Consider the following 25,303-nt stretch of genomic DNA (forward strand, 5'->3'; position numbering starts at 1 on the left):
GAGGGTGAGTGAGGGTGGAGGGTGAGGGGGTGAGGGGGTGAGGGGTTGAGGGTGAGTGAGGGTGAGGGGTTGAGGGTGAGTGAGGATGAGTGAGGGGTTGAGGGTGAGGGGTTGAGGGTGAGGGGTTGAGGGTGAGGGGTTGAGGGTGAGGGAGGGTGAGTGAGGTTGAGGGGGAGTGAGGGTGAGTGAGGATGAGGTGTTGAGGGTCGGTGAGGGTGAGTGAGGGTGAGTGGTTGAGGGGGAGTGAGGGTGAGGGTGAGTGAGGATGAGGTGTTGAGGGTGGGTGAGGGTGAGTGAGGGTGAGGAGTTGAGGGTGAGTGAGGGTGAGTGAGGGTGAGGGTGAGTGAGGGTGAGGGGTTGAGGGTGGGTGAGGGTGAGTGAGGGTGAGGGGTTGAGGGTGAGTGAGGATGAGTGAGGGGTTGAGGGTGAGTGAGGGTGAGGGGTTTAAGGTGAGTGAGGATGAGTGAGGGGTTGAGGGTGAGTGAGGGGTTGAGGGTGAGTGAGGGTGAGGGGTTTAAGGTGAGTGAGGATGAGTGAGGGGTTGAGGGTGAGTGAGGGGTTTAAGGTGAGTGAGGGTGAGTGAGGGTGAGGGTGAGTGGTTTAAGGTGAGTGAGGGTGAGGGTGAGTGAGGGTGAGTGAGGGTGGGGGGTTGAGGGTGAGTGAGGGTGAGGGTGAGGGGTTGAGGGTGAGGGGTTGAGGGTGAGTGAGGGTGAGGGGTTGAGGGTGAGTGAGGGGTTTAAGGTGAGTGAGGGTGAGTGAGGGTGAGGGTGAGTGAGGGTGAGGGGTTTAAGGTGAGTGAGGGTGAGTGAGGGTGAGTGAGGGTGGGGGGTTGAGGGTGAGTGAGGGTGAGGGGTTGAGGGTGAGGGGTTGAGGGTGAGTGAGGGTGAGGGGTGGAGGGTGAGTGAGGGTGAGTGAGAGTGAGGGTGAGGGTGAGGGGTTGAGGGTGAGGGGTTGAGGGTGTTGAGGGTGAGGGTGAGGGGTTGAGGGTGAGTGAGGGTGAGGGGGTGAGGGTGAGTGAGGGTGAGTGAGGGTGAGGGGTTTAAGGTGAGTGAGGGTGAGGGTGAGTGAGGGTGGGGGGTTGAGGGTGAGTGAGGGTGGGTGAGGGTGAGTGAGGGTGAGGGGTTGAGGGTGAGTGGTTGATGGTGAGTGAGGGAGAGGGGTTGAGGGTGAGGGGTTGAGGGTGAGGGGTTGAGGGTGAGTGAGGGTGAGGGGTTGAGGGTGAGTGAGGGTGAGGGGTTGAGGGTGAGTGAGGGTGAGGGGCTGAGGGTGGGTGAGGGTAAGGGGTTGAGGGTGGGTGAGGGGTTGAGGGTGAGTGAGGGTGAGGGGTTGAGGGTGAGTGAGGGTGAGGGGTTGAGGGTGAGTGAGGGTGAGGGTGAGTGAGGGTGAGTGAGGGGGTGAGGGTGAGTGAGGGTGAGGGGTTGAGGGTGAGTGAGGGTGAGTGAGGGTGAGGGGGTGAGGGTGAGTGAGGGTGAGGGGTTGAGGGTGAGAGAGAGTGAGGGTGAGTGAGGGGTTGAGGGTGAGGGGTTGGGGGTGAGGGTGAGTGAGGGTGAGTGAGGGTGAGTGAGGGTGAGTGAGGGTGAGTGAGGGTGAGTGAGGGTGAGGGTGAGTGAGGGTGAGTGAGGGTGAGTGAGGGTGAGGGTGAGGGTGAGTGAGGGTGAGGGTGAGGGTGAGGGGTTGAGGGTGAGTGAGGGTGAGGGAGAGTGAGGGTGAGGGGTTGAGGGTGAGGGGTTGAGGGTGAGGGGTTGAGGGTGAGTGAGGGGTTGAGGGTGAGTGAGGGTGAGTGAGGGTGAGGGGGTGAGGGTGAGTGAGGGAGGGTGAGGGGTTGAGGGGGAGGGGTCGAGGGGGAGGGGTCGAGGGTGAGTGAGGGTGAGGGGTTGAGGGTGAGTGAGGGTGAGGGGTTGAGGGTGAGTGAGGGTGAGGGGTTGAGGGTGAGTGAGGATGAGTGAGAGTGAGGGTGAGTGAGGGGTTGAGGGTGAGTGAGGGTGAGGTGTTGAGGGTGAGTGAGGGTGAGGGTGAGTGAGGGTGAGGTGTTGAGGGTGAGTGAGGGTGAGGGTGAGTGAGGGTGAGGTGTTGAGGGTGAGTGAGGGTGAGGGTGAGGGAGGGTGAGGGGTTGAGGGTGTGTGTGTGACAGTAACTTGTGTGTGTGAGGGCAGTGTGTGTCAATGCAACGGGGCTCATGTTATCGACCTCAGAAGCATTAAAAGTGTGTGTCTTGGAACGTCTGAGGGCAGCTCGTGTTACAAGCTTGCTTTGAAGATGGTCATGCAGTGCTGGGAGTGGAGCAGATGGTCCTGTTTATGACCTGCAGAGCACGTGTGAAGTGGGCGCGGATGAAGTGACTGGGGGGTGAGGGGTGTGCACGTTTTAAAAGTAGATACGGCCTCCGGCCGTGAATAATTAGGGGGTGAGAAATGCGCTGGGAGGGCTGCCTTTGATGTGGGAATGCGAGGCAGGCAGGCAGGCGGCTGGTGGCATTGTGCACGCGCTTCATGCACTGCAAGGAATCGCCAGCCAGTGGTGGTGTGGATAAAGACTGGATAAGCCCCTATATAGCTTGCCAGCTGTGCTGCGCACAACAGGCGAGCCCTAAAAAGGGCAGATCGGCTCATGCAAGAAGGGAAGATAATAACTAACACTTCATTAAGGGCGCCTTAGACGCAGCAGACACTGCAGCAAGATCCATAAACACCAGTATCATATTAAGAAGACGTGCATGGCTCAGAGTCTCGGGGTTCAAACAAGAGGTACAAACTTACTTGTTGAACCAGCCTTTTGATGGTAAAACACTTTTCGGCTCAAGTACAGATGAGGCGTTAGAAAAGATAAAGAAAGACACAAACGGCTAAGTCAATGGGAGCATTACAACAGCCGGCTCAAAGGGGTTCCTTTCGTAGATCCAACTATAGAGGCGGATCAAAGAATACAGGCACAAGCCAGCAATCAACCTCTTTTACCCCAACATCACCCAGAGGTAATTCCAGAGGCAGTTACAGAGGTAATAACAACAAGGGTAGAGGTCGCGGAAATAACATCTGCAACTCTCCTACCCCAAAACAGTGACTTCATACAGCTCCGCCCAGACCATGTAACACCGGTCGGGGGACGCTTAGCACAGTTCCTACCTGTCTGGGAAAACATCACATCAGACAGGTGGGTGAGACAAATTATCCAACATGGTTATTGCCTGGAACTCACAGCTACCCCACCAAACATCCCCCCCTAAACAGCGTCCAATGAGTCAAGATCTGACATTGTTAAAACAGGAAGTACTATCACTACTACAAAAGCATGCCATAGAGAAGGTTCCACAACATCAACAGGGAACAGGAGTATGCTCTCTATACTTTCTAATCTCCAAAAAAGACTGGTCTCTAAGGCCAATACTGGACCTCAGACCTCTAAATGCATACATAAATTCTGAACATTTCCACATGTTTACGCTCCAACAAGTACTTCCTTTATTGAAGAAAAGGGACTTTCTTTCTACACTGGATCTAAAAGACGCTTACTTTCATATCCCAATTCACAAAGCCCACAGAAAATATCTCAGGTTTGTTGTAGAAGGACAACATTATCAGTTCAAAGTCCTTCCGTTTGGGGTCACAACAGCATCAAGGGTGTTCACAAAATGCCTAGCAGTGGTTGCAGCACACCTAGGAAGACAACAAATACATGTCTTCCCTTACTTGGACGATTGGCTAATAAAGGCCACGTCACAAAAGGAATGTCTTCAAAACACACCAAAGACAATTCAGCTGCTGCACCAGCTAGGGTTTACGGTGAACTACACAAAATCACACCTGCAACCAAACAAGGTTCAACAATATCTAGGGGCTCCTATCGATACAGAAAAAGGCAGAGTATACCCCAATCCAGTCAGGATTCAAACAATGCTCACATTGATTCAAAGATTTCAACCACAACACTCACTAACAGCTCGAGTGTTCATGCAGCTATTGGGGATGATGTCCTCTTGCATACTGCTAATACCATATGCCAGACTACAGATGCGCCCGCTGCAAGAATGCCTAGCAACACAGTGGAATCAGGCTCAAGGTCAGATTAGTTGGTAGACGACTGCAAACATCGCTCTCTGAAGTGGTGGAACACAACAAACATTTCCAAAGGACGGTCGTTCCTAGAGCCAATTCCACAAGTGGTGCTAACAGCGGATGCATCGCTCACCGGATGGGGAGCTCATATGGACAAATATACAGTACAAGGAAGATGGAGTTTACAGCAAACAAAACTGCACATCAATCACCTAGAACTACTAGCAGTGTTTCTAGCTTTAAAAGCTTTTCAAATGCAAATTCTCAACAAAGCAGTCCTGATCAGAACAGACAACATGACAGCAATGTATTATATTCAAAAACGGGGGGGGGGGGGGGGGGGGGCTCACTCTCTCCAACTATCCAGACTAGCGCAGGAAATTTGGAGATGGGCCATTCCTCAAAACATCTATTTCTTAGCAGAACATCTACCAGGAGTTCAAAATCAGATAGACATCTCAAGCAGAAAGTCAGAACAAATACACGAATGGGAACTGCACAACCTGATACTGCAACCATTCTTCCAAAGATGGGGGCAACCGGAGATAGATCTCTTTGCCACTCATCAGAACGCAAAATGCCAAAGCTTCGCATCAAGGTACCCACACCACCTGTCGCAGGGCAATGCATTATGGATAAATTGGTCCAACAAATTTGCATACGCTTTTCCCCCTCTCCCACTAATTCCATAAGCGGTTCGAAAACTGCAACAACATTCAATGACCATGATTCCAGTAGCACCCACTTGGGCACGACAGCCGTGGTTCACCACGCTCCTGCAACTCTCACAGGTGCCACATCAAAAATTAAGAATCTTACCCATGCACCTTACACAGAACCATGGGGAAATAATGCACCCAGATCCCAAACAACTGAACCTAGCGATCTGGCTCCTGAGGTCCTAGAATTTGGATACCTAAATTTACCTCCAAACTGTATGGAAATTATTAAGCAAGCAAGGCGTCTCACCACCAGAGCATGCTATGCAGCAAAGTGGAAAAGGTTTGCTGTATACTGTAATAGTAACAACATCAACCCTCTGGACTCATCAACATAAAATATTATTTGCTATTTACTACACTTACAACAATGTAACCTTGCTTACATCTCCATTAGAGTACATCTTGCAGCTATAGCAGCGTACCGCAAAACAGGCAATACCTATCCCTGTTTAGAGTACCCGCAATTAAAGCTTTCATGGAAGGCCTCAAAAGAGTCATTCCACCAAGACTGCCACCTTCTCCAGTCTGGAATCTCAACATAGTACTCACCAGACTAATGGGACCACCTTTTGAACCTATGCACAAGTGTGAAATTCAATTTCTTACATGGAAGGTGGCTTTCCTTATAGCCATTAACTCCCTCAGGAGAGTGAGTGAATTACAAGCATTCACAATACAAGAACCATTTCTACAGTTACACCAGAATAAAGTGGTTCTTAGAACAAAACCAAAGTTATTGCCTTAAGTGATTTCAGCATTCCACATCAATCAACCAGTGGAACTACCAGTCTTTTTTCCAAAACCACAGACGGTAGCAGAGAGGGCCCTACATACATTAAATGTCAAAACGGCAATATTATATTACATTCAAAGAACTCAAACTTTCAGGAAAACTAAAGAACTATTTGTAGCGTTTTCACCAACACATAAAGGCAATCCTATATCTAAAGCAGGCATTGCTAGGTGGATCGTAAAATGTATAAAAATGTTACATGAAAGCAAAGAGAACATTAATTGTTCCTCCTAGAGCTCATTCCACACGTAAACTAGGGGCATCTATGGCATTCATAGAAAACATTCCCCTAGATGACATATGCAAGGCAGCAACTTGGTCTACACCACATACTTTCACAAAACACTACTGTGTTGATGTGCAGGCGACACAACAAGCAAGGGTGAGCCAGGCTGTACTAAAAACTTTATTTCAAACTGTTGCAAAAGACACTGGTAACCACCGCTAGGGAGGTAACTGCTGTATAATCTATTCATAAATGTACCATCTGCAGCCCATATGCCTCGAACGGAATATGCTACTTACCAGTATGCATCTGTTCTTGGCTTAGAGGGCTGGTACATGCCCTCCCTGCCTCCCCGGAAACCTGTGTCTGTTCCAACACTATCTTATTTAGATACACTTACATGGGCATCTCTTTCTGTATTCTATCATACTACTCCATCTAACCCTACTATGGCAAAACAATCTAAGGATGGAGCCGATGCCCATGCGCACTAGCACCCAAGGGAGGAGTCATCGGTCTTGTGACTACAAAGACTTCTCCAAGAGAAAAACCAGTGCAATCATCCGAGCCCAACACCAGATGGCGATCTATTCATAAATGTACCACTCTGCAGCCCTCTATGCCAAGAACAGGTGCATACTGGTAAGTAGCATATTCCTTCCCTGGACCTGCCAAGCTTTAGTGCAGCTGGTAAAGATTGTTTTAAGTGCAATAAGAACAGCTGATGGACAGAATGCAGAGAAATGTCTTACATTCACCCCAGTACAGTGATCTGGGCCTGAATCCATCGTTTTTTTGCTCCCCATGCCATTCCAGTTTGAACCCAGCCATAGGCAAATCAGTCTGGACCCTGTGCCCAATGGGAACGGTCCAGCCCATACTGCCAAGCCTGGTACTCCCTGAACTGGAAAAAAGCATCCTAGGACCGGTTTCGGGGTTTCACCCCTCTTCAGCCTGGAAAGCTGGACTCCAGTGGCATGGAGAGCACGGGACATACGTCTCGGCATACCCGTCCCACTCGGAGTGACAAATGCAACAAGCATTGGCATAGCCAATAGGTATCGCCTTTGGGACATTATACGGGTTTAGCCATGCAACAGTTGATGTTGCACCAAGGATCTTTTGCTGCATAATTAAATACTTATAAGGTCCTAAAGGCGAGACCTATTGGCTATGCCAATGCTTGTTTAATGTTGTCAATTTCATTTCGCGTTAGTTTGTAAAATAATATTCCATTGGATGACTGTCGTTAAAAACGCTTCTCCTGATTCCACCCCTTGGAAATCCACACCCATTCTTTCAGTACGCTCATAGCCCCAATTTGTCGATTCACTGAGTATTTTTCCGTTTCCAGCACTGGTATGGTGGTCAAGGGACAAGGCATCATGTATGATATTGTGCGCGAGTATGCCACTGTAGAAAGGACCAATAGCTGTTTCTGCATGAAAACATACAGCATGCATTGAAAGCGCTACTCCTGTACTCTGAGTTAACATAAGCGCTGTAGACGGTACACCACAAATACAGATTATCAAATAGGCAAAGTAGGCACTGACCTATGAGCTGCACTCCTTTTAGAGCCCATGACAACAGATCAAAATAATATTGATTTGATCTTGATAGAAAATTACAATCAAGCTTTCTTAAATATTGGTTCCAAAACAGAAAAAATTAATCAACTCAAAGAACCGAAAACTTTACATTAAAGACGCTATAGAGAAAATACAGTATTAATTTAGTGTGCCCATTAACAACTTAAAGTACATAAACTAGAGACCTCAGATTGACATAACAGTTTGCCTCTTAAATGCTAGTCTTCTGGCAGCTATCAGTTTGTAAACAAATCCGGTGCATTGAGTATTAGAAGATAATTTGTGAGGGGAGCCCAAAATTTCCACTGCCTAGGGGCCTCCACAGCGTTTAAGCCGCACTGGTACACCATCAGCATGGCAGCTCAATGTGTTAAGCTGTGCTGTCTGTAGTGCAGGTGCAAAATTACAGTTAATGAGTTTGTGTGTGTGCTACCATTCTCCTTCAGTGCCCAGCTGTGCACAAGATCATGACGCAGCCTTTCTTACAGCTAAAAGCATTTGACTCAGACTTGCATTTATAAATCAGTATTTGACTGGAAAGAAAAACCAAAGAAAATGATGGACGGAGCGTTGACAATACAAGCACTCACCCCCAGTCAACTGATCTGGGTTTAATCCATCACCGTTCTTTAGCCCACTCTGCCACCCCAGTTCAGACATGGCCATATGCAAATCAGTCTGACTCTGTGCCTCATGGGAACAGTCCAGCCCGAACTGCCTAGCCATGCCTTCCCTGGACCGGAAACAAGCTACCGAGGACCGGTTTCTGGCATTTCAGCCGTCTTCAGCCCGGCTTGCTTGAATCCAGTGGCAAAGTGAGCAAGGGACTCTCGTCTGAGCATACCCTGCCAACTTATGGCGAACAAAGAAAAACCAAAGGAAATGATGGACGGAGCATTGACAATACAAGCACTCTCACCCCCAGTCAACTGATCTGGGTTTAATCCATCACCGTTCTTTAGCCCAAGCTGCCACCCCAGTTCAGACATGGCCATATGCAAATCAGTCTGACCCTGTGCCTCATGGGAACAGTCCAGCCCGAACTGCCAAGCCATGCCTTCCCTGGACCTGAAACAAGCTACAGAGGACCGGTTTCTGGCATTACAGCCGTCTTCAGCCCGGCTTGCTTGAATCCAGTGGCAAAGTGAGCAAGGGACTCGCGTCTGAGCATACCCTGCCAACTTATGGCGAACAAAGAAAAACCAAAGGAAATGATGGACGGAGCATTGACAATACAAGCACTCACACCCCCAGTCAACTGATCTGGGTTTAATCCATCACCGTTCTTTAGCCCACTCTGCCACCCCAGTTCAGACATGGCCATATGCAAATCAGTCTGACCCTGTGCCTCATTGGAACAGTCCAGCCCGAACTGCCAAGCCATGGCTTCCCTGGACCGGTGGCCAAGCGTGTGTATAACTTGTGTGAGTGGAAGTTGTTTAAGTTCTGCCACTCATAGCAGACGCATTTTATGCTTTATTGCGATACCTTTAGAGTCTCAATAATCATTCTGAGACCAAAAGGATAAATTGTCATTAAAAGACTGGACACAGTAGTCTAAATCGCACAAAATAAGAGTGTTCACATTAGGATCAGCAAATTCTAGAGCTAAAACTAGAGCACGGAGCCCCGCCAATTGCACTGTACAGTCCCCGAGTGCCTGCGAATGCACACTGGAAGACTTATTCACCATTTACAATTGAACCTGCCACAAAAGCACAAGCTGCCGAATAAACATGTTTGGTCCCGATAGCCGTTTGTGCAGAGCCATTGGTATAAATAATACCTTTGTACTGATCATGGGGAAGCAACGACAGCGGAGGAGGATGAACATGTTCGTACTGTAAAAGCTCCTGTGTCTGCAATGCAGGATCAAAAATAAACATGACATCAGCCGATGTCAAAGAAGTTGCCCATTGTATTCAATTGGGATGTAAAGCTTTGGAATACGGTACACTCTCCTTAGTCAGAGCAGTTATAGGCGAAACCATAAGAATGCAATTGCCTTAGGCCAGGGATCGTTCTTTCAGAATCGCCATCTGGACTGCAGTAAAAAAAAAAAAACATAGGAAAATTGCAGTTCTGCTGACATACCCTTTCTCTCACTCACTTGTGCTTGTCCACAATAAGAATTGGTCCCAACACTAGTATAGTTTAAAATGTTTATCTTAACTATTGTGCTCTATAATGCAGTATACAAGCCACTACTATTAGCAAAATGTTTATAATCAACACAGTTAGCATTGTAGCAAGTCAATATATCATAAAGGGAGATGCCATCTTATAAAAACAGTGGATAACGGACTATAAGGCCTAACGACCCCCCACTTGGTCAGAATAAATATTATTTATATAATAGAAGATCTCTGGGCTTTGCAGCAGACCCCATACCTTAGTGCCTATATGGTGTATCTTCATCATAGGAACAGCATTGCTCTTCTCCCTGGAAGGTCCCTCTTCAACTTAGAGATGTCGACAATGTCCCTATCGGCCATATGGCAGTAACTCCATGATGGCTTTACTGAATGCTAAAGAGTTTGGTATCAGACTTCTCGGCATAAGAAACCCACACTGATGCCAGTGTTGGATTTATTATAAAGGGTCCAGAATGGAGTGTCAGTGAGATACCCTAAGAAATTGGAAATTATGCAACTAGTCACAATATATGACCTTCACTTGGGAGCAGCAAAGGGGAAACTCACAATAAAGGCACTATACAACCGTGCAAATTACTACACATGGATAAAACACCTTAGCATATGACACACTGTGAAGTGCAACAAACAGTGGATTGTGATGCTCGCCTTTAGAATGGCATGCACTCACACTGTACCAATTGCTATTATGCACTTTTTGTGAACCCGTAAGTCCACATTAAATTTTTTGTATTACTGATCTGTGTAGAAGTTGAGCTCTGGATTTTCCTGAGCCTGTGACTTAGGGATATCCCATTGGAAGAGTAGTTAGAACAGCCTGGGAAGGCACTTTTTCAGTACAAATGTCTGATTTCACTTACTGATGCTGGGTGGCAGTCATGATGGTTGTTGCCGCAAATGTACATTATCAGTCATGGATGCTGTGAGTGAGGAAGCAGGGTCAGATTTAAGAACAGATCCTCATGACAGGTGTCCGTCTATGCCATCAGTATCATTGACGCCGTCCTAAGTGGGATACATTTTTCACCTCCACACATAAGTACGCATTCCTATGTGTGAGGAGCAGGTGAGTCACCAGGCCTTCTTATCAGCATAAATGTTTTCAAATCAGACTTTGGCCAGCATGTGAGCATCCCCTACCTGCATCTAAGAACCACCCATATAAGACGCCTCATAAATGTTCCAGTACCAGCTGTATTTTTAGGTCTCGCCTAGGCAGTGCTTGCGGTGTCTCTTCTAGACTTCCTGTATTCAGGATATGTGGATAAAGCTCCTCCTACTAACCACCCATCTTTGCAAATGGCTTCTGTCCTTGTCCTTTGTAAATAGTGGCTTTTCGTTGGTCATTAGGCTTTGTTTTAATTACAGGTTCAAGGCACTATTTTCTTAAAGGCCTTCAGACAGAATACATACCTGGTCCTAAACAATGTCGGCAGTGGTTACTTTACTCGCTAGCATTTCTCACATTTATATTAGACCTTCTATAAATTTCCCTTCATCAGTTCCGCATAGAGTGCGACCTAATCTGAAATTAATATAATAATTATTTTGTCACATTTCAAAGCTACTAATTGTATTCATGAACATAGCTATTTGATTGCACTTGTGGTACTGTCTTGCATGAAATGCATTATAGGTAGGGTGGATTTACCATATCTTCAAAGTTTGATACTCACTAGGTACCTCTAGGCGCAGCTTGTGGTACTGCACCTAAACAAGCAGTGCTGATGGCTTGCTCACTAGGGACCTCTAGGTGCAGCTTGCTGTACTTGTACTGCACCTATCACATCTCACATTTATATTAGACCTTCTATAAAGTTCCCTTCTTCAGCTCCACATAGAGTACAACTTAATACAAAATAAATATAATTCTTTTGTCACATTTCAAAGCTACTAAATGTATATGTGGACATAGCTATTTGTATGTACTCTTGGTACTATCTTGCATGCAATGCATTATCAGTAGGATGGTTTTACCATATCTTCAAAGTTTGATACTCACTAGGGACCTCTACAGGACCCCTAAGTTGGCATGGTATGCACAGACGTGGGTCCCTTGCTTGCTTCGCCACTGGATTCAAGCTAGCCTGGCTGATGAGTGGTGCTAACCAGAAACCGGTCCCAGGATGCTTTATTCCGGTTCAGGAAAGACCTAGCTTGGCAGTTCAGGTTGGACTGTTCCCATGAGGCAAAGGGTCAAGACTGATTTGCATATAGCTGGGTCTGAACTAAGCTAAAGAACGATGATGGATTCAACCCAAATCTGTGACTGGGAGTGAGTGTCTGAAAAGTTTCAGCACTCCGTCCATCTCCTTGTGTTCACTAGGGACCTCTAGGCGCAGCTTGTGTTTTTTTTTGTTTTTTTACATCAATCGTCACCTTCCACAATGCCCTATGTTAATCTTAAGTCGTTGGTAACAAACTTAATAGGTGCACAAGCTGTCCCATTGACCTTTTACCTGTGAAGGAAAAAGGTAAAGTTAGTCAAATACATACAGCAAATAACTACATTTACTCCACCTGTCTTCATCCACCTTCTCCTCTCCCGTCACCGACCGGTTCCTGGGTGGGTGGGGGGGGGGGGGGGGCAAAAAATAGGTTAGCGGCTCCTCTGGGCCTCCCCTAGGTAAGGGCAGGGGTGACCCCTTGGGTCTTCCGCTGTAGTTGTCATCTTTGTTGCCTGAGCCTTCCAGGCCCCCTGTGTGAGGGTACAAGGGTACTCCTTTGGGTCCTTAGGTTTCGTTGTCGCGGTCTTCACCTGATCCGTCCAGTGCTGAGCAGGAGGCTATGGATCATCCTACGGCACGCCAAGGTTGATGCCTCCTTCCCTACTTCCAGCCTGTTTCTGGAAAACAGAAGAACATATTTAAAACAGCACAGGAGTCTCCAGCAGTTCTGGTGGTCACTCAGTGCGTGTGTCCCTGGGAAAACTGTTCGAGGCATGTGGGCTGCTGAATTAATATCTGTGCATAGATCACCTCCTAGTGTTGGGTCCGGATGATCGCACATTGTTGTCCTGGAAGAGTCTTCGAAGTATCACGAGATAGTTGGCTCCGTCCCTGGACTACAGTGCGCATGGGCATCGACTCCATCCTCAGATTGTTTTTTTCCGCCATTGGGTTCGGATGTATATTGGTTCACTCTAGTCGGAATGGATATAAAACTTTCTTAAGGCCAAAAGGCCTTTAGGTTTTCGTCGGTATAGTCTTGCGTTTGCTGCCTGATTCTTCCGGCTCTGTTCTGAGCCGGATTTCCAGAAGAGCTGCGTGCTTTTTCGACGCTGAAAGCCCAGTCGACGCCAGAGGCCTTATCGACGAACCATCATGGAACGGAGTCCGTTCAAGAGATGTCCCGTGTGCAACTCAAAGTATCCCCACATCGACGTCCAGCCGGTGTGCAACAAGTGTCTGTCGCCGGATCATGATGAAGCCAGCTGCATGGCTTGTTTTCGATCCAAGAAGACTCTTCTGCATCGTTGCGCTGCGCGCCAGGAGGCCCAGCAGACTGCACCGGCGCCTGTGGGCATATTCGATGCCTGGGATGATGACGGAGCTGACCGGGAGGTTCGTGAGAACCTGTCTAATCCCGCGTCGGAGGTCGACTCCAACTACGACTTGGATGTTGAAATGCTCGACGCGGAAGAAGTCGTTGACGAGGTAGGAGACGACGACGGGGCCTTTGGGGCCATGGAAGATAGCTCGAGCGAGGAGCTAACTCGAGCAGACATTGGGGCCGAAACGCTTCAGAAGGCTCAGGTCGAGGGATCGCCACTAGGCCTTACCCAAGATCTTCCAATAAGTTCTATGGCTCCGCCTTCGGGCTCGGCTTCGGACATTGCTAAGGAGCCGCACCCTGCAAAACCGAAAGTGAAAACACCGGCCTCGATGCAAGTGAAAGCACTGATGCCTCCCTCGAAACCAAAAGTGTGTATTGCTTTGGTCGGCTCAAAGTCCTCGGACCTGTCTGCACTGACGAAGCAGAAGGGCATTATCGACCCAAAGAAACCGCTCAAGGGCGTCGAGACAAAGTCTAGCACGCCGAAGACAAAGGTCAAGGCAGTCGAGCCGAACAAATCGGCGCCGAAGACGGTCGACACCGACAAGGGGCTCAGTGATCCGAAGGTTCTCGAGACTCCGCGTCGACAAGACAAGGCCAAGAGCGGACCGACCCACGAGTCCACGATTAGTGGTGCCTCGAAGGATTCAGTTGAGTCGGCGCAGCCGTCCGCCGCATTCTCCAAGCAAGTGGCGGACTCCCTGAAGCGCATCAAGGACAAGGCCTCGAGTGTCTGGCCTAAAGATCCTCCACCTTCGAAGCCTGTCGATATACCTCAGAAGGCGTCGACCCCCATTCACTTCACGCTGCCGCCGAAAGTGGCGCTGAAGGCTTTCACCACTAAAATGGCCACCAGCGTGCCCGAGAAGGTGTCCTCGGTGCCGAAGTTGACAACAGTGGTCCCGGTCTTGAAGCATCGACAATCCTCGTTGGAAGAGCAACAGGAACAATTTATCGATGCCGAAACAGGCAGACTTTCCCTTTATAAGCGGAAAATCGCCCCGGAACAGCCGATGGAGTTTTACAAAATTCTACTGAAGAAGAAAAAGGATTCTACTTCGACACCTGTTCTTGTGGAACCGGTTTCTCCACGTGGCCATGATGTCTCGCCCACTTATTCGGATGTGGACACTGGGGAAGGTGATGATGATGAATACAGCTATCCTGTGTACACTGAGCCAGATGATACCAATGAACCCTGGGCAGCTGCTGCTGGCCCAGGTGATCCTCACTCTACCCCAGACACTCAGATGCTGTAAAAACGTCGCCTACTGAGGATTCGGCTGCGTTTAATGCCCTCATTGAAAGGGCAGCGAAGAATGACGTCCAGCTCCATGCTGACCCCATTGAAGTGTACTTTCTTTTTGACACCTTTTCCGTCTCAGAAAGGACTGTCAAGACTCTGCCTATGTTGAAGGGTGTCTTGAAGCACGCTGGGGAAATCTTTAAGGAGCCTACAAGAGCCAGGGTGATAAACCCCAGAATTGAAAAGAAGTATAAACCAGCGCCTGGAGACCCTACTTACATCAAGGGACAGTTGCTGTTGGACTCTCTTGTTGTTTCTAATGCCGGGAAGAGGGCTAATTCACAAACAACGGGTGATGCTCTTCCCCCAGATAAGAAATCTAAGGTGTTTGAGGCATCAGGGAAAAGGGTGGCAGCTCAAGCGGCCAATATCTGGCGCATTTCAAACACACAGGCACTTCTGGCCAGGTATGACGGGGCACATTACGACACACTTGAGACCCTGTTGCAGCACCTGCCAGATGAATACAAAGAGACAGCTGAGATGCTCATCCAAGAGGGGAAGCTCATTTCAAATGTTCTATTAAATGTGCACTGGACGCGACAGACACCGCGGCCAGGGCTATTAACACTAGTGTCATGCTGAGACGACATGCCTGGCTCAGAATCTCTGGGTTGAAGTCAGAGATACAGACCACCATTCTCAATCAGACAGTAAACCCTGATCATCTATTTGGCCCAGAGGTGGACACCACCTTGGAGAAAATCAAAAAGGACACTGAAACTGCTAAGTCCATGGGGGCTCTACAGTCCCAGCAGTTCCGGGGTGGTTCTTTTCGTCGCTCAAGCACTAGAGGTGTTTCCAGAGGCCAGCTCTCCCAAACCACACAGTACTATAAAGGCGGCACGCAGACCACATACACCAAACAGAGTCGAGGTGGATATCGTGGAAACAGCGCCAAAAGCAAAGGTCGTGGACACAACAACTCCAGATCCTCCGCCACTAACAAACAGTGACGCCTTGTCACTGCCCCCCGACCACGCAACACCTGTCGGGGGAGACTTCAACAGTTCCTGCCCGTCTGGAAGTCCATCACCACAGACAGGTGGGTCACACAGCTTATACAGTACGGTTATTGTCTGGAGTTAATATCCACTCAACCCAACATACCCCCAAGACACCGTCCTATGTCCGCCGAGCATTTGCACTTATTGCAGCAGGAGGTCCTCGTCATGCTGCAAAAAGGGGCAATAGAGCTCGTGCCTGTGGAAGAAAGAGGCACAGGAGTTTACTCACTGTACTTCTTGATACCAAAAAAGGACGGGTCCCTCAGACTCATACTGGACCTCACACCCCGCAATCAGTACATTCTCTCGGAGCACTTTCACATGCTGACCCTGCAGCAAGTCCTGCCATTGCTCAGTCAGGGGGATTTTATCCCAACTTTAGATCTGAAGGATACGTATTTTCACATTCCGCTGCATCCGTCGCACAAAAAATACCTCCGGTTCACCATCCAAAACCAACATTACCAGTTCAAGGTTCTACCTTTCGGGGTCACAACAGCACCCAGGGTGTTCACAAAGTGCCTGGCGACGGTGGCGACACACCTACGGACACAAAACATTCATGTCTACCCTTATCTGGACGACTGGCTCATCCAGGCAAAGTCAGCCCAGCAGTGTGCCGCCCACATGTCTCACACCACCTTCTTCACGATCTGGGATTCTCACTGAATTACCCAAAGTCCCACCTGCAACTCGCCCACATACGGCAGTATCTGGGTGCGACGATAAACACTCTGGCAGCCACAACACAGCCAAATTGATAGGCATGATGGCCTCCTGCATTTTCATAGTCCCGCACGCGAGACTACATATGCGTCCGCTTCAGGAGTGCTTAGCACGTCAGTGGACTCAGGCTCACGGACAGTTGGAAAACCTAGTGTTGGTGACCGGTCGTGCATACAACTCTCTGCATTGGTGGAATCCACAAAACCTTTGCAAGGGACGACCGTTCCAGGAGCCTGTGCCACAGATCATTCTGACGACGGACGCTTCTCTCCAGGGTTGGGGAGCTCATGTACTCCACTACACTGTGCAGGGGCTATGGACACCACAGCAAAGGAAGATGCACATCAATGTTCTAGAACTGATGGCTATCTTCATGGCAATGAAAGCTTTCAAGGTACATCTGTGCAACAAGGTAGTGTTGATCCGGACGGACAACATGACTGCCATGTACTACATTCAGAAACGGGGAGGAACACACTCTCCACAGTTGTCTCATCTGGCTCAGAGCATGTGTAAGTGGGCCATTCAAAGGAACATCTTCCTCATGGCGGAACACCTCCCAGGCAAGGACAATCAGATGGCGGATCTGCTGAGCAGGTACAGCCACCAGATGCATGAGTGGGAGATACGTCCATCAGTACTCCACCCGTACTTCCTAAGGTGGGGTCATCCAGAGATAGACCTGTTCGCCACAAAGGAAAACACCAAATGCCCAAACTTTGCCGCCAAGTTCCCACACCCACAGTCGCAGGGCAATGCGATATGGATGAACTGGTCAGGCAAATTTGCATACGCTTTTCCCCCCAGCACCTCTAATACCGCTGGTGGCACGCAAGCTGAAGCAGCACTCAATGACTCTCATCCTGGTTGCTCTGACGTGGGCTCGCCAACCATGGTACACCACGTTTCTGGAACTGTCTGTGGTACCGCATCAAAGGCTGCGCCTCACACCCAGGCTTTTGACGCAGAGCCATGGCGACATTCAGCATCCAGATGCGCAACAGCTCAACCTGGCGATCTGGCTCCTGAGGTCTTAGAATTTGGCTACCTCAACTTACCTCCTGACTGTATGGACATAATCCGGAAGGCAAGAAAGCCCACCACCAGAGCATGCTATGCGGCGAAATGGAAGCGGTTTGTCATTTATTGTGCAGACCACAACATTAACCCGCTGGATGCATCTATTCAGAACATCATTTGTTATCTCTTACATCTGTACAAATGCAATCTGGCCTATGCTTCCATTCGTATACATCTATCCGCAATGGCTGCTTATCTTCAAAACAGACAGCACCTCTCACTTTTCAGGGTGCCTGCCATTAAAGCCTTTCTGGAAGGACTCCAACAAGTCATTCCTCTGCGGACGCCACCAGCTCCCGAGTGGAACCTAAATGTGGTCCTCACCAGGCTGATGGGTCCCCCTTTCGAACCACTGCATTTCTGCGAGATTCAGTTCTTAACATGGAAAGTGGCTTTCCTTATAGCGATTACGTCGCTACGACAAGTTAGTGAACTCCAGGCACTAACTATCCAAGAGCCATTTATTCAGATTCATTCCAACAGGGTGGTGCTTCGCAATAACCCTAAATTCCTTCCTAAGGTGGTTTCTCAGTTCTGTAGTAGGGGATCTCTGTGTAGTCATAATCTAGTGAATAGTCCCGCCCATGTGCGTGGACCCCGGAGCAATCAAAAATAATCTCTTAAAGTGTCGAAAAAATGCAGAACTGCACAGACACTTAAGAGAGAATTTAAAGACATATAATGCACCCTATAAACAGGCTACACTGTCCAGTACTTCAACTAGAAATTCCACCAAAAATCCACAAACAGCAAAGCCTGTCCAGATTTGCCTTGCCTTCGGCAAAAATCCCTCTGGAATGATAGAGAGGAAGACATGGACAGACAAGCCCCGTAGGCTGCCATTATGTGGCTCAGAACAGGATACTGTGCCTTTAAGGGAACTTTCCAGAACTTCACAGTATCCCAGAATGCCCTGCAGGTCCCTCTTACTTTCAGTTCTTTTTTCCGGCTCCTGCTAGCAGGACCCTGGAGAATTGAGCTCTCCCTTTTTGGGACTTATTTGGTGTTTTTTCACTATTTTTCACAGAATTAGTACTTTATTGTACTGTGGGGCCTTTCTTCTTGGTTTTCTCACTCTGTTTTTTGTCGAATATGCCTGCATTATTCGACAAATGCCCGGAGTGCTCCAGGAAAAAGGCCAGGTCGGACCACCATGAGGTGTGTATCCTCTGCCTTCCAGCTTCCCATGTTACAGAGGAGTGTGTTATCTGCCAAGGCTTCTCTGGAAGGACCCTGAGGGAAAGGAAGAAGATCAGACTTCCGGGTCTCGAGGAAAGAAGACTGAAGGCACAAGGTGGGTCTGAAGGGGCTTCTTCTGCCCATGCTGAGGCCTCTGGGGGGCTCCCCAGGGGCAGGAAAACCAGCAAACGTCACCATTCTATGCCTGGGTCCATTGCGCCCACTACGGCGTCGAGAGGAATGACTGCGGTCTGTTCCCCATCGTCGGAGACAAAACGACGTCGACGCTCGACGTCAAGGGATATCACAAGACCTTCAAAGTCCCCGGTGAATGTTTCATCGTTGTCCTCGTCGAGCGATCGACGTCGACGAGCCAGGCGTCGGCGCTCGCCGTCGTGGCAATACCGCCGTTCGCCGTCGGCGAAGAGGAGGCGGACGTCGTCGATGAGGTCCTTGCCGTCAAGGTCGCCGTCGAGGCACAGGAGGTCGCCGTCGAGGCACAGGAGGTCGCCGTCGAGGCACAGGAGGTCGCCGTCGAGGCACAGGAGGTCGCCGTCGAGGCACAGGAGGTCGCCGTCGAGGCACAGGGGGTCGCCGTCGAGGCGCAGAGGGTCGCCGTCTAGGCGCAGAGAGTCGCCGTCTAGGCGCAGAGGGTCGCCGTCGAGGCGCAGAGGGTCGCCGTCGAGGCGCAGAGGGTCGCCGTCTAGGCGCAGAAGGGCGCCGTCGAGGCGAAGGCATTTGACGCCGAGGAAGAGACGCTCGACGTCCAGGGGCCGACGCTCGCCGTCTGGGCACCGCTCTTCGACGCCGAAAAGAGGGGTAAGGAGACCTGACGCCGTGGGAGGTTCGCCTGCGCCCCAGGCTGGAAGAGAAGGGGGTTCGCCTCACTCTGTGTATTCCGAGGTGTATACCCCGTCGGGGAAGGTGACTCCCCCTCCTCCGTTACCGAGGGGTCCCCCTCCGAGGACGCCTACTCCGCCTCCGTTGTCTCCACCGCAACCTGGGTCAGGGTTGCCTGAGAAGCCACCTCCGGTTCCACCGAGGTCGACTTCATTACCTAAGTATCCGTCGCCTCCCAAGGGTACACCTAGACCGAAGGCTCCGTCCAAACCCAAGTAACCCGTTCCGGTGGACCCGGTTGATCGTCCTCGGCCGAGGAAGTCCCGTTCACGCTCCGGACAGAGAGGAAGATCAAGGAGTCGTCATAGATCGTCCACTAGATCAAGGTGTCGCCATAGGAGGCGGGGGTCTAGGTCCCGCACGGACTCTTCCAGGACCCATTCCTACTCGCCGACCTTATCGGACTCCCCTGAGACCAGGATTTCTCCAGTGGACGACATTGCCACATTCCAGGAAGTACTCCTGAGGGGAGCTGCGAAGTTGGGTAGCACGGTGACGGCTCCAACACCTACGACGTCCGTGATATTCAAGACGCTTCACAAGAAGCACTTGTCTCGTCCTCTTCTGCCTCTGGTACCTGGATTGAAGGAACCTGAGGAGGAGCTGTTCCTCACGCCAGCGGTGGTGAAGGCCGCTCCGTCCCGGCTTCTAAAGAAGTACAGGGCCCCGGATTCTGACCCTGCCTTTCTGAGAATGGATCCGGTACTGGATTCAGTGATAGTGACTGTGAGAAGTTGGCCCGATATGCAGTGTTCACTATTCTAGCGACCACTATGCATCGGTCCAAACGACCCTTATGGTGATTGGTTGTAAGTCAACCTTAGACCAGCTATCCTAGTAGCGTGGATACGAGCAGTCTTCGGGCTAAACTCTAGAGGGCGTGTTAAGCCAGCTGTTATACCATCACATACCCCTTGAACACCATGTGAAAGGACACCACACAAGTGTTATGAAAATAAACAGTATATTTATTAGAATCACAACAGCCCTGTACTCTTTATGAGGACAGGGTACTAAGCACAGAACAAAACTCTTAGGAAAATACTTCAAGTGCACAATCAATACAAGTGCCAGAGGGCACGGAAAGTTTAGTGGTCTCGGGCGGACCCGATAAGGCAAGTCGGAAGCGAGGGACTCAGGACCCTTAAGTAAGGAGGCTATGCGGGCACCGAAATGCCGAAGTTACCTAGCCACAAGAGCTGCGGCTGCACAAGTCTTACAGGTGTCGGGGGTCTTCGCTGACGAGCCAGGAGCCGGAAGGAAGGAGTTGCTGGCCGGCGACCAGTGGAGATAGTTCGTAGAGATCCAAGCCTGGATCAGAGATCGTTGATACCTGAAAGCAGAGGGGACCAAGTTCGTACTACTAGCCAGTAGTCAGAGGGTACCAGGAGGGCACCGGATGATCGTCACCTCGACTAGGTGAGTGGGCGACGCTAGGCTCTGCAGTCTCGCGGACCCGGAGGCGTTGTCGGCGACCAGGATGGAGGTGCGAGCTGTCCCACGAAGGTTGATACTGTCGGCGTTGCTGGGCCCAGGATTGGGCAACAAGCCTTGGCAAATTTCAGGGCCATGTGGTGGGCCTAAAAATGGCGTCTTGAGTGGACCAGGAGGGTCCGGGGTGCTCCTCTCGCAGAAGGGAGCAAAGGCCAGTCTGGAGCAACCAGACCAGCAGCGTTGGTTGTCGGGTGTCGTCAAGAAGGTCGCAAGCCAGCGGCCAGTGACCAGACAACGTGCTGAGCAGCGGAAAGCAGAAGGGCCCCACGCAGATCGTGAGATGCAGGGAGGCTGAGCTTCGGTGCTGGAGCTGCTCAGGGTCGGGGCTTCTCGGACCCCAGAGCACTCACCAGAGGATCCCTCGGCGGTGATGCTGTTTTAAGAAAGCGTGCAGGTTTTGATGATGGCCGGTCCCTCGAGGTCTCGTCGCACCCACAGATCTCAGCTGAGCTGACGATGTGGGTAGAGGTTAGAGGTGCCAGGGAAGCCGGTTCTCGTCGAGCTGGGCAGTCGGATTCCTGAGGAAGGACTTGCAGCAAACCGCAGAGTTCTTAGATGGTGCCTGCGGACGCAGGGTGACAACTCCTTAGTCACAAGGGAGAAATCTTAAGAAGAGTCTCGAAGTCCTTTCGTAGAAAGTATTCTTGATTCAAAGATGATCTAATTTGGAAGGGTCCCCGCTCCGGCCTTTATCCTAAAGAAAGGGGTGGGTACATGACTAGGTCCTGCCCTAGGGGTGGGACCAGGAAGGGGGGTAGTTACACCCCTCTCCCCTGCCGGACTTTCCCCAGGTCAGGGGCTGCGCGCCCCTGGAACTGGTTCTAACCGGCAGATGCGTAGTGAGCACCGGGGTGCCACTCCGCAATCACCTTCTTGTAAAGCACTGCCTACCCAGGATGCACAAAACCCTGTCTGGGATGGTGCGAACCCCGCCCCGGACAGGAAACCCTTTGTCCAAGCTCTCCTCGCTGGAAGGACTCCCAGCAGCAGGAGGTCAGACTTGTGTCTGTGGTGGCAGCATCCATTTTGTGGAGCAGAGGCTTCAGTTAACTTTAACCGGGGTTCACAGTTACGTACATGTCGTGTCCCTCTAGAAGGGCGGAATGCTAACCTCGTCGCCAGCATTGGTGAGGGGGCCGCATCCCGATTCGTATGACACCTTACTCGACATGTCTTGATAACGCGATACCGAAGTTACCAATGTGGTACGCGTTATCGTGGAACAGCCATTGGGTCTTGGTTCCGCAAGCTGCAACCGGGCTCGGCTCGTGCCAGAGCCCAATTCACACGATTCCACGCACTCTGCCTTCAGGATTGTCAAGGCCTGCCATAGGAGTGACTGATAGGAACTCGGGTGTCCATTTTAGGGTTAGATATAGGAATACTATACCTATAGCAACGGGCGAGTACGCCACGTTGCCCCAGCTGTCGTGCAGCCAGTTGTGTCAGATTTAGATGGCCATCCAGGGGTGGCATAATACATGCTTCAGCCCCTGGTAGGCCCTGGGTACACCGATGCCCTGAGTTACAGGGTCTGACAAGGTGGCCCAGTTCCAATTGGGTAGTGCACCTAGGGTACACATCAATTTTGCGAGAGAACAGCTAGGCTGTGGGTCTGATTGGCAGGCCCACAGCCCGAGAAAGTCGTAAACCAGTGAAACAAAAGCAAAAAGTCCGGGTGATCATAGGATTGCAGACCCCACTCTCCTACAGTGACGGCGGCCAGGAAATTGCCTTCTACCTCCCCGTCATCCACCATGCAGAACGAAAGACTGTCGTATGGATGACCAGCTCATCATTGGTTTTGCTGGATGTAAAAAAGGAAGAGCGGTCCATAAAAGAACATTATCAAGATGGATCGTCCTCTGCATTATGATCTGCTAATCTTTGGCCGGTAAGGAACCACCAGAGGGTATACGGGCTCATTCTATAAGGGCTAAGTCGTCAACCTCAGCATTGGCTAGAGGTGTGCCTGTAGAGGATATTTGCAGACCTTGATATTTGCAGATACTTGGACCTCCCTCCACACTTTCGCGAAGCATTACTGCTTATATACCGAAGTGAGGAGGGACGGTCACTTTGCGCGCTCAGTTCTCCAGGACTTCCTGGTTTAGAAGAGTGGACACCCTCCTCCGGGAGTGGGGACTGCTGTGGGACTCTATTCACAAGGTGAGGAATCCACTGGCAGATGTATCTATCAGAAGAACAAGTTACTTACCTTCGGTAACGCTTTTTCTGGTAGATACAGTATCTGCCTGTAGATTCCTCACTGACCCGCCCGCCTCCCCATTGTCCACTCTTCTATACCAGAATTACTGTAATGTTTTTACTTCATGGTCAAGAAAATGTGTTATTTCAAATGTTTTCTGCATTTGCTTCACACTGTGTGTGTTACCTTAACTATTGTATACTGTGTATATATCTACTGTCATTGGTCCGTCCGTGTGCCTCGAAGGCACGGAAAAAAGGGCGGAACTGATGTCATCACGCCGGCGTGGGCCTATTGTCGGCGTCGGTGACGTCATCGGAGTCGCGAGCGATGCCGTGTCTCTATGACGTCCAAGTCCACGTCGGCGCGAAGCTACAAAAAGAATTTCCGAATGTTGCTGATGCAAGGGGGATATTCACAAGGTGAGGAATCCACAGGCATATACTGTATCTACCAGAAAAAGCGTTACCGAAGGTAAGTAACTTGTTCTTTTGTGTATGTGCTTCTTATGATGATGTAATATGTTTTAATGCTTGTTTTCATTTATAACTGATTCTTCTGTCTTTCTAGAATGCTGAAGCCAAGGGCCTACGAGACCAACGCCTCGAACTGCAGCGAAGGGTGGCGGAAGCTAGTGACGATGACCTCATCCCTTTCGGAGACAGACCCACAGTGTCTCGCTTTGGTGCCATCTCACGCACTTCCAAGACTTTGTATCAAACACCTGGTCAGATGCAGGCCATGGCGGGCCAGACAGGGCCTTCCAAAACCATGGGCATATCGGGTGCGTCAAAATATAGCTGGATAACAGGACCATGTGTCATAAATGTCCAAAACAGATTAAAACTTAGTGTGTACTCCCTATTTTTTAATGAGTACACAGGCTGTGCTCTGGCAAAAACTTGTGTTCGAGGCATATGAGCTGCAGATTGTACACATGCATAGATCGCCATCTGGTGCTGGGCTCATATGCTTGCACTTTGTTGTTGTCTTGGAAGAGTCTTTTGTAGTCACGAGATAGGTGACTCCTCCCTTGGATGATAATGCACATGGGCATCGACTCCATCTCCAGATTGTTTTTTTCCGCCATCGGGTTCGATACCATATTCTAAACCTTTTCTCATGCGCAAACTATCTATAATTCGATTGTATTGTTGTCGATCGCGTAATCTTCCACGCCATCTCACATACTCTATTCTAATTGTCGACTCTAGCTGCTGTCCCTGTCTACTCCATTCGGGCCTATAGCTCATGGAAAGGACTCCATTCAAAAAATGCCCCCAGTGTGGAGCCAAATTCCCACACAGTGACCATCACAAGGTCTGTAACCTGTGTCTCTCGCCCGAGCACGACGAGAACAATTGCCAGGCCTGCGCCTCGCTTTGATCCAAGAAGACCATCCGTGATTGCCGGGCCCGAAGACTCCTCATGGCACAGTGAGCAGCTCCAGCACCAGTGGACATCTTCGATGAAGGCCCCGATGACCTAGAGGAGGATTATGAGGACCTGGAAATCGTGTCCGAAGCAGACGATCCAGCCTCAGATGACCGCATCACCCCTGGTCAACGAGTGATTAAAACTGCCACTACTCCACCTGAAAAAAAGAAGGCACTGGTATAGACTTCACCTGCTGGCCCCAGTCACGACCGAAAACATGCTTCAGAAGCTCCACCCCCGGACACGGCTCCGAAGAAAAAGGACAAGCCTTCCAGTAGCTCGGGACCAAGCATACCGCACATTATTGTCCCGCAAGCACCTTCGGCACTGAAAACTGGAGATCAACCTACTCCCAAAAAGATATCGGCACCGACTACCTAGAAGCCGAAACAACCATCAGTTCCGAAACCCAAACCAAAAAAGATTTCTGAATCCATAGCCAAGCCGAAGGCCCCGGAACCATCTCCTAAGGCTTCGGAGCACAAATTTAAACCCCGCAAAGTCTGCGCTGAAATTGGTTACCGAAGAGGAAAAACTTTTTTGACCAGATCCTGTCAATCCAAAGCTGAAAAAACTCAAAATTAACCCAAAAACAGGACATGTGAATGCGGTTTCACACAACAAAAGGAAGCTGGACACACCAGACACTCCTGCAGTGCCTGTAAAGAAAAAGGACTGTGCCACTTCACCTTTAAAATCCTTTTCTCCAGTTCCTCCCCCTGAGCCTCTTCTTCCTCCTAAACCTGTCTCTCCTCCACAGCCTCCAAAACTCCCACCTCATTCATCACCACCACACGATGATGATGATGATTATAATTTAGGGGATGGGAAGGCAACAATGACCCTTTCACTGACCCTGATACAGATAC

At 50.0% G+C, this 25,303-nt stretch overlaps 1 protein-coding gene across 9 annotated transcripts in view; it reads left to right on the plus strand.

Moving 5' to 3' along the window:
• The window catches only part of RC3H1 (ring finger and CCCH-type domains 1), an 828,931-nt gene that overhangs the window by 636,806 nt on the left and 166,822 nt on the right, over positions 1-25,303 (plus strand). For all 9 annotated transcript variants that reach the window (XM_086956761.1, XM_086956804.1, XM_086956790.1 and 6 more), the window contains one exon: positions 23,568-23,781. In XM_086956761.1, coding sequence (XP_086812887.1) covers positions 23,568-23,781 — 214 coding nt within the window. The remainder of the gene's footprint in view (positions 1-23,567; positions 23,782-25,303) is intronic.

Source organism: Lissotriton vulgaris, chromosome 1_1, assembly GCF_964263255.1.
Source record: "Lissotriton vulgaris chromosome 1_1, aLisVul1.2, whole genome shotgun sequence".
Lineage (NCBI taxonomy): Eukaryota > Metazoa > Chordata > Amphibia > Caudata > Salamandridae > Lissotriton > Lissotriton vulgaris.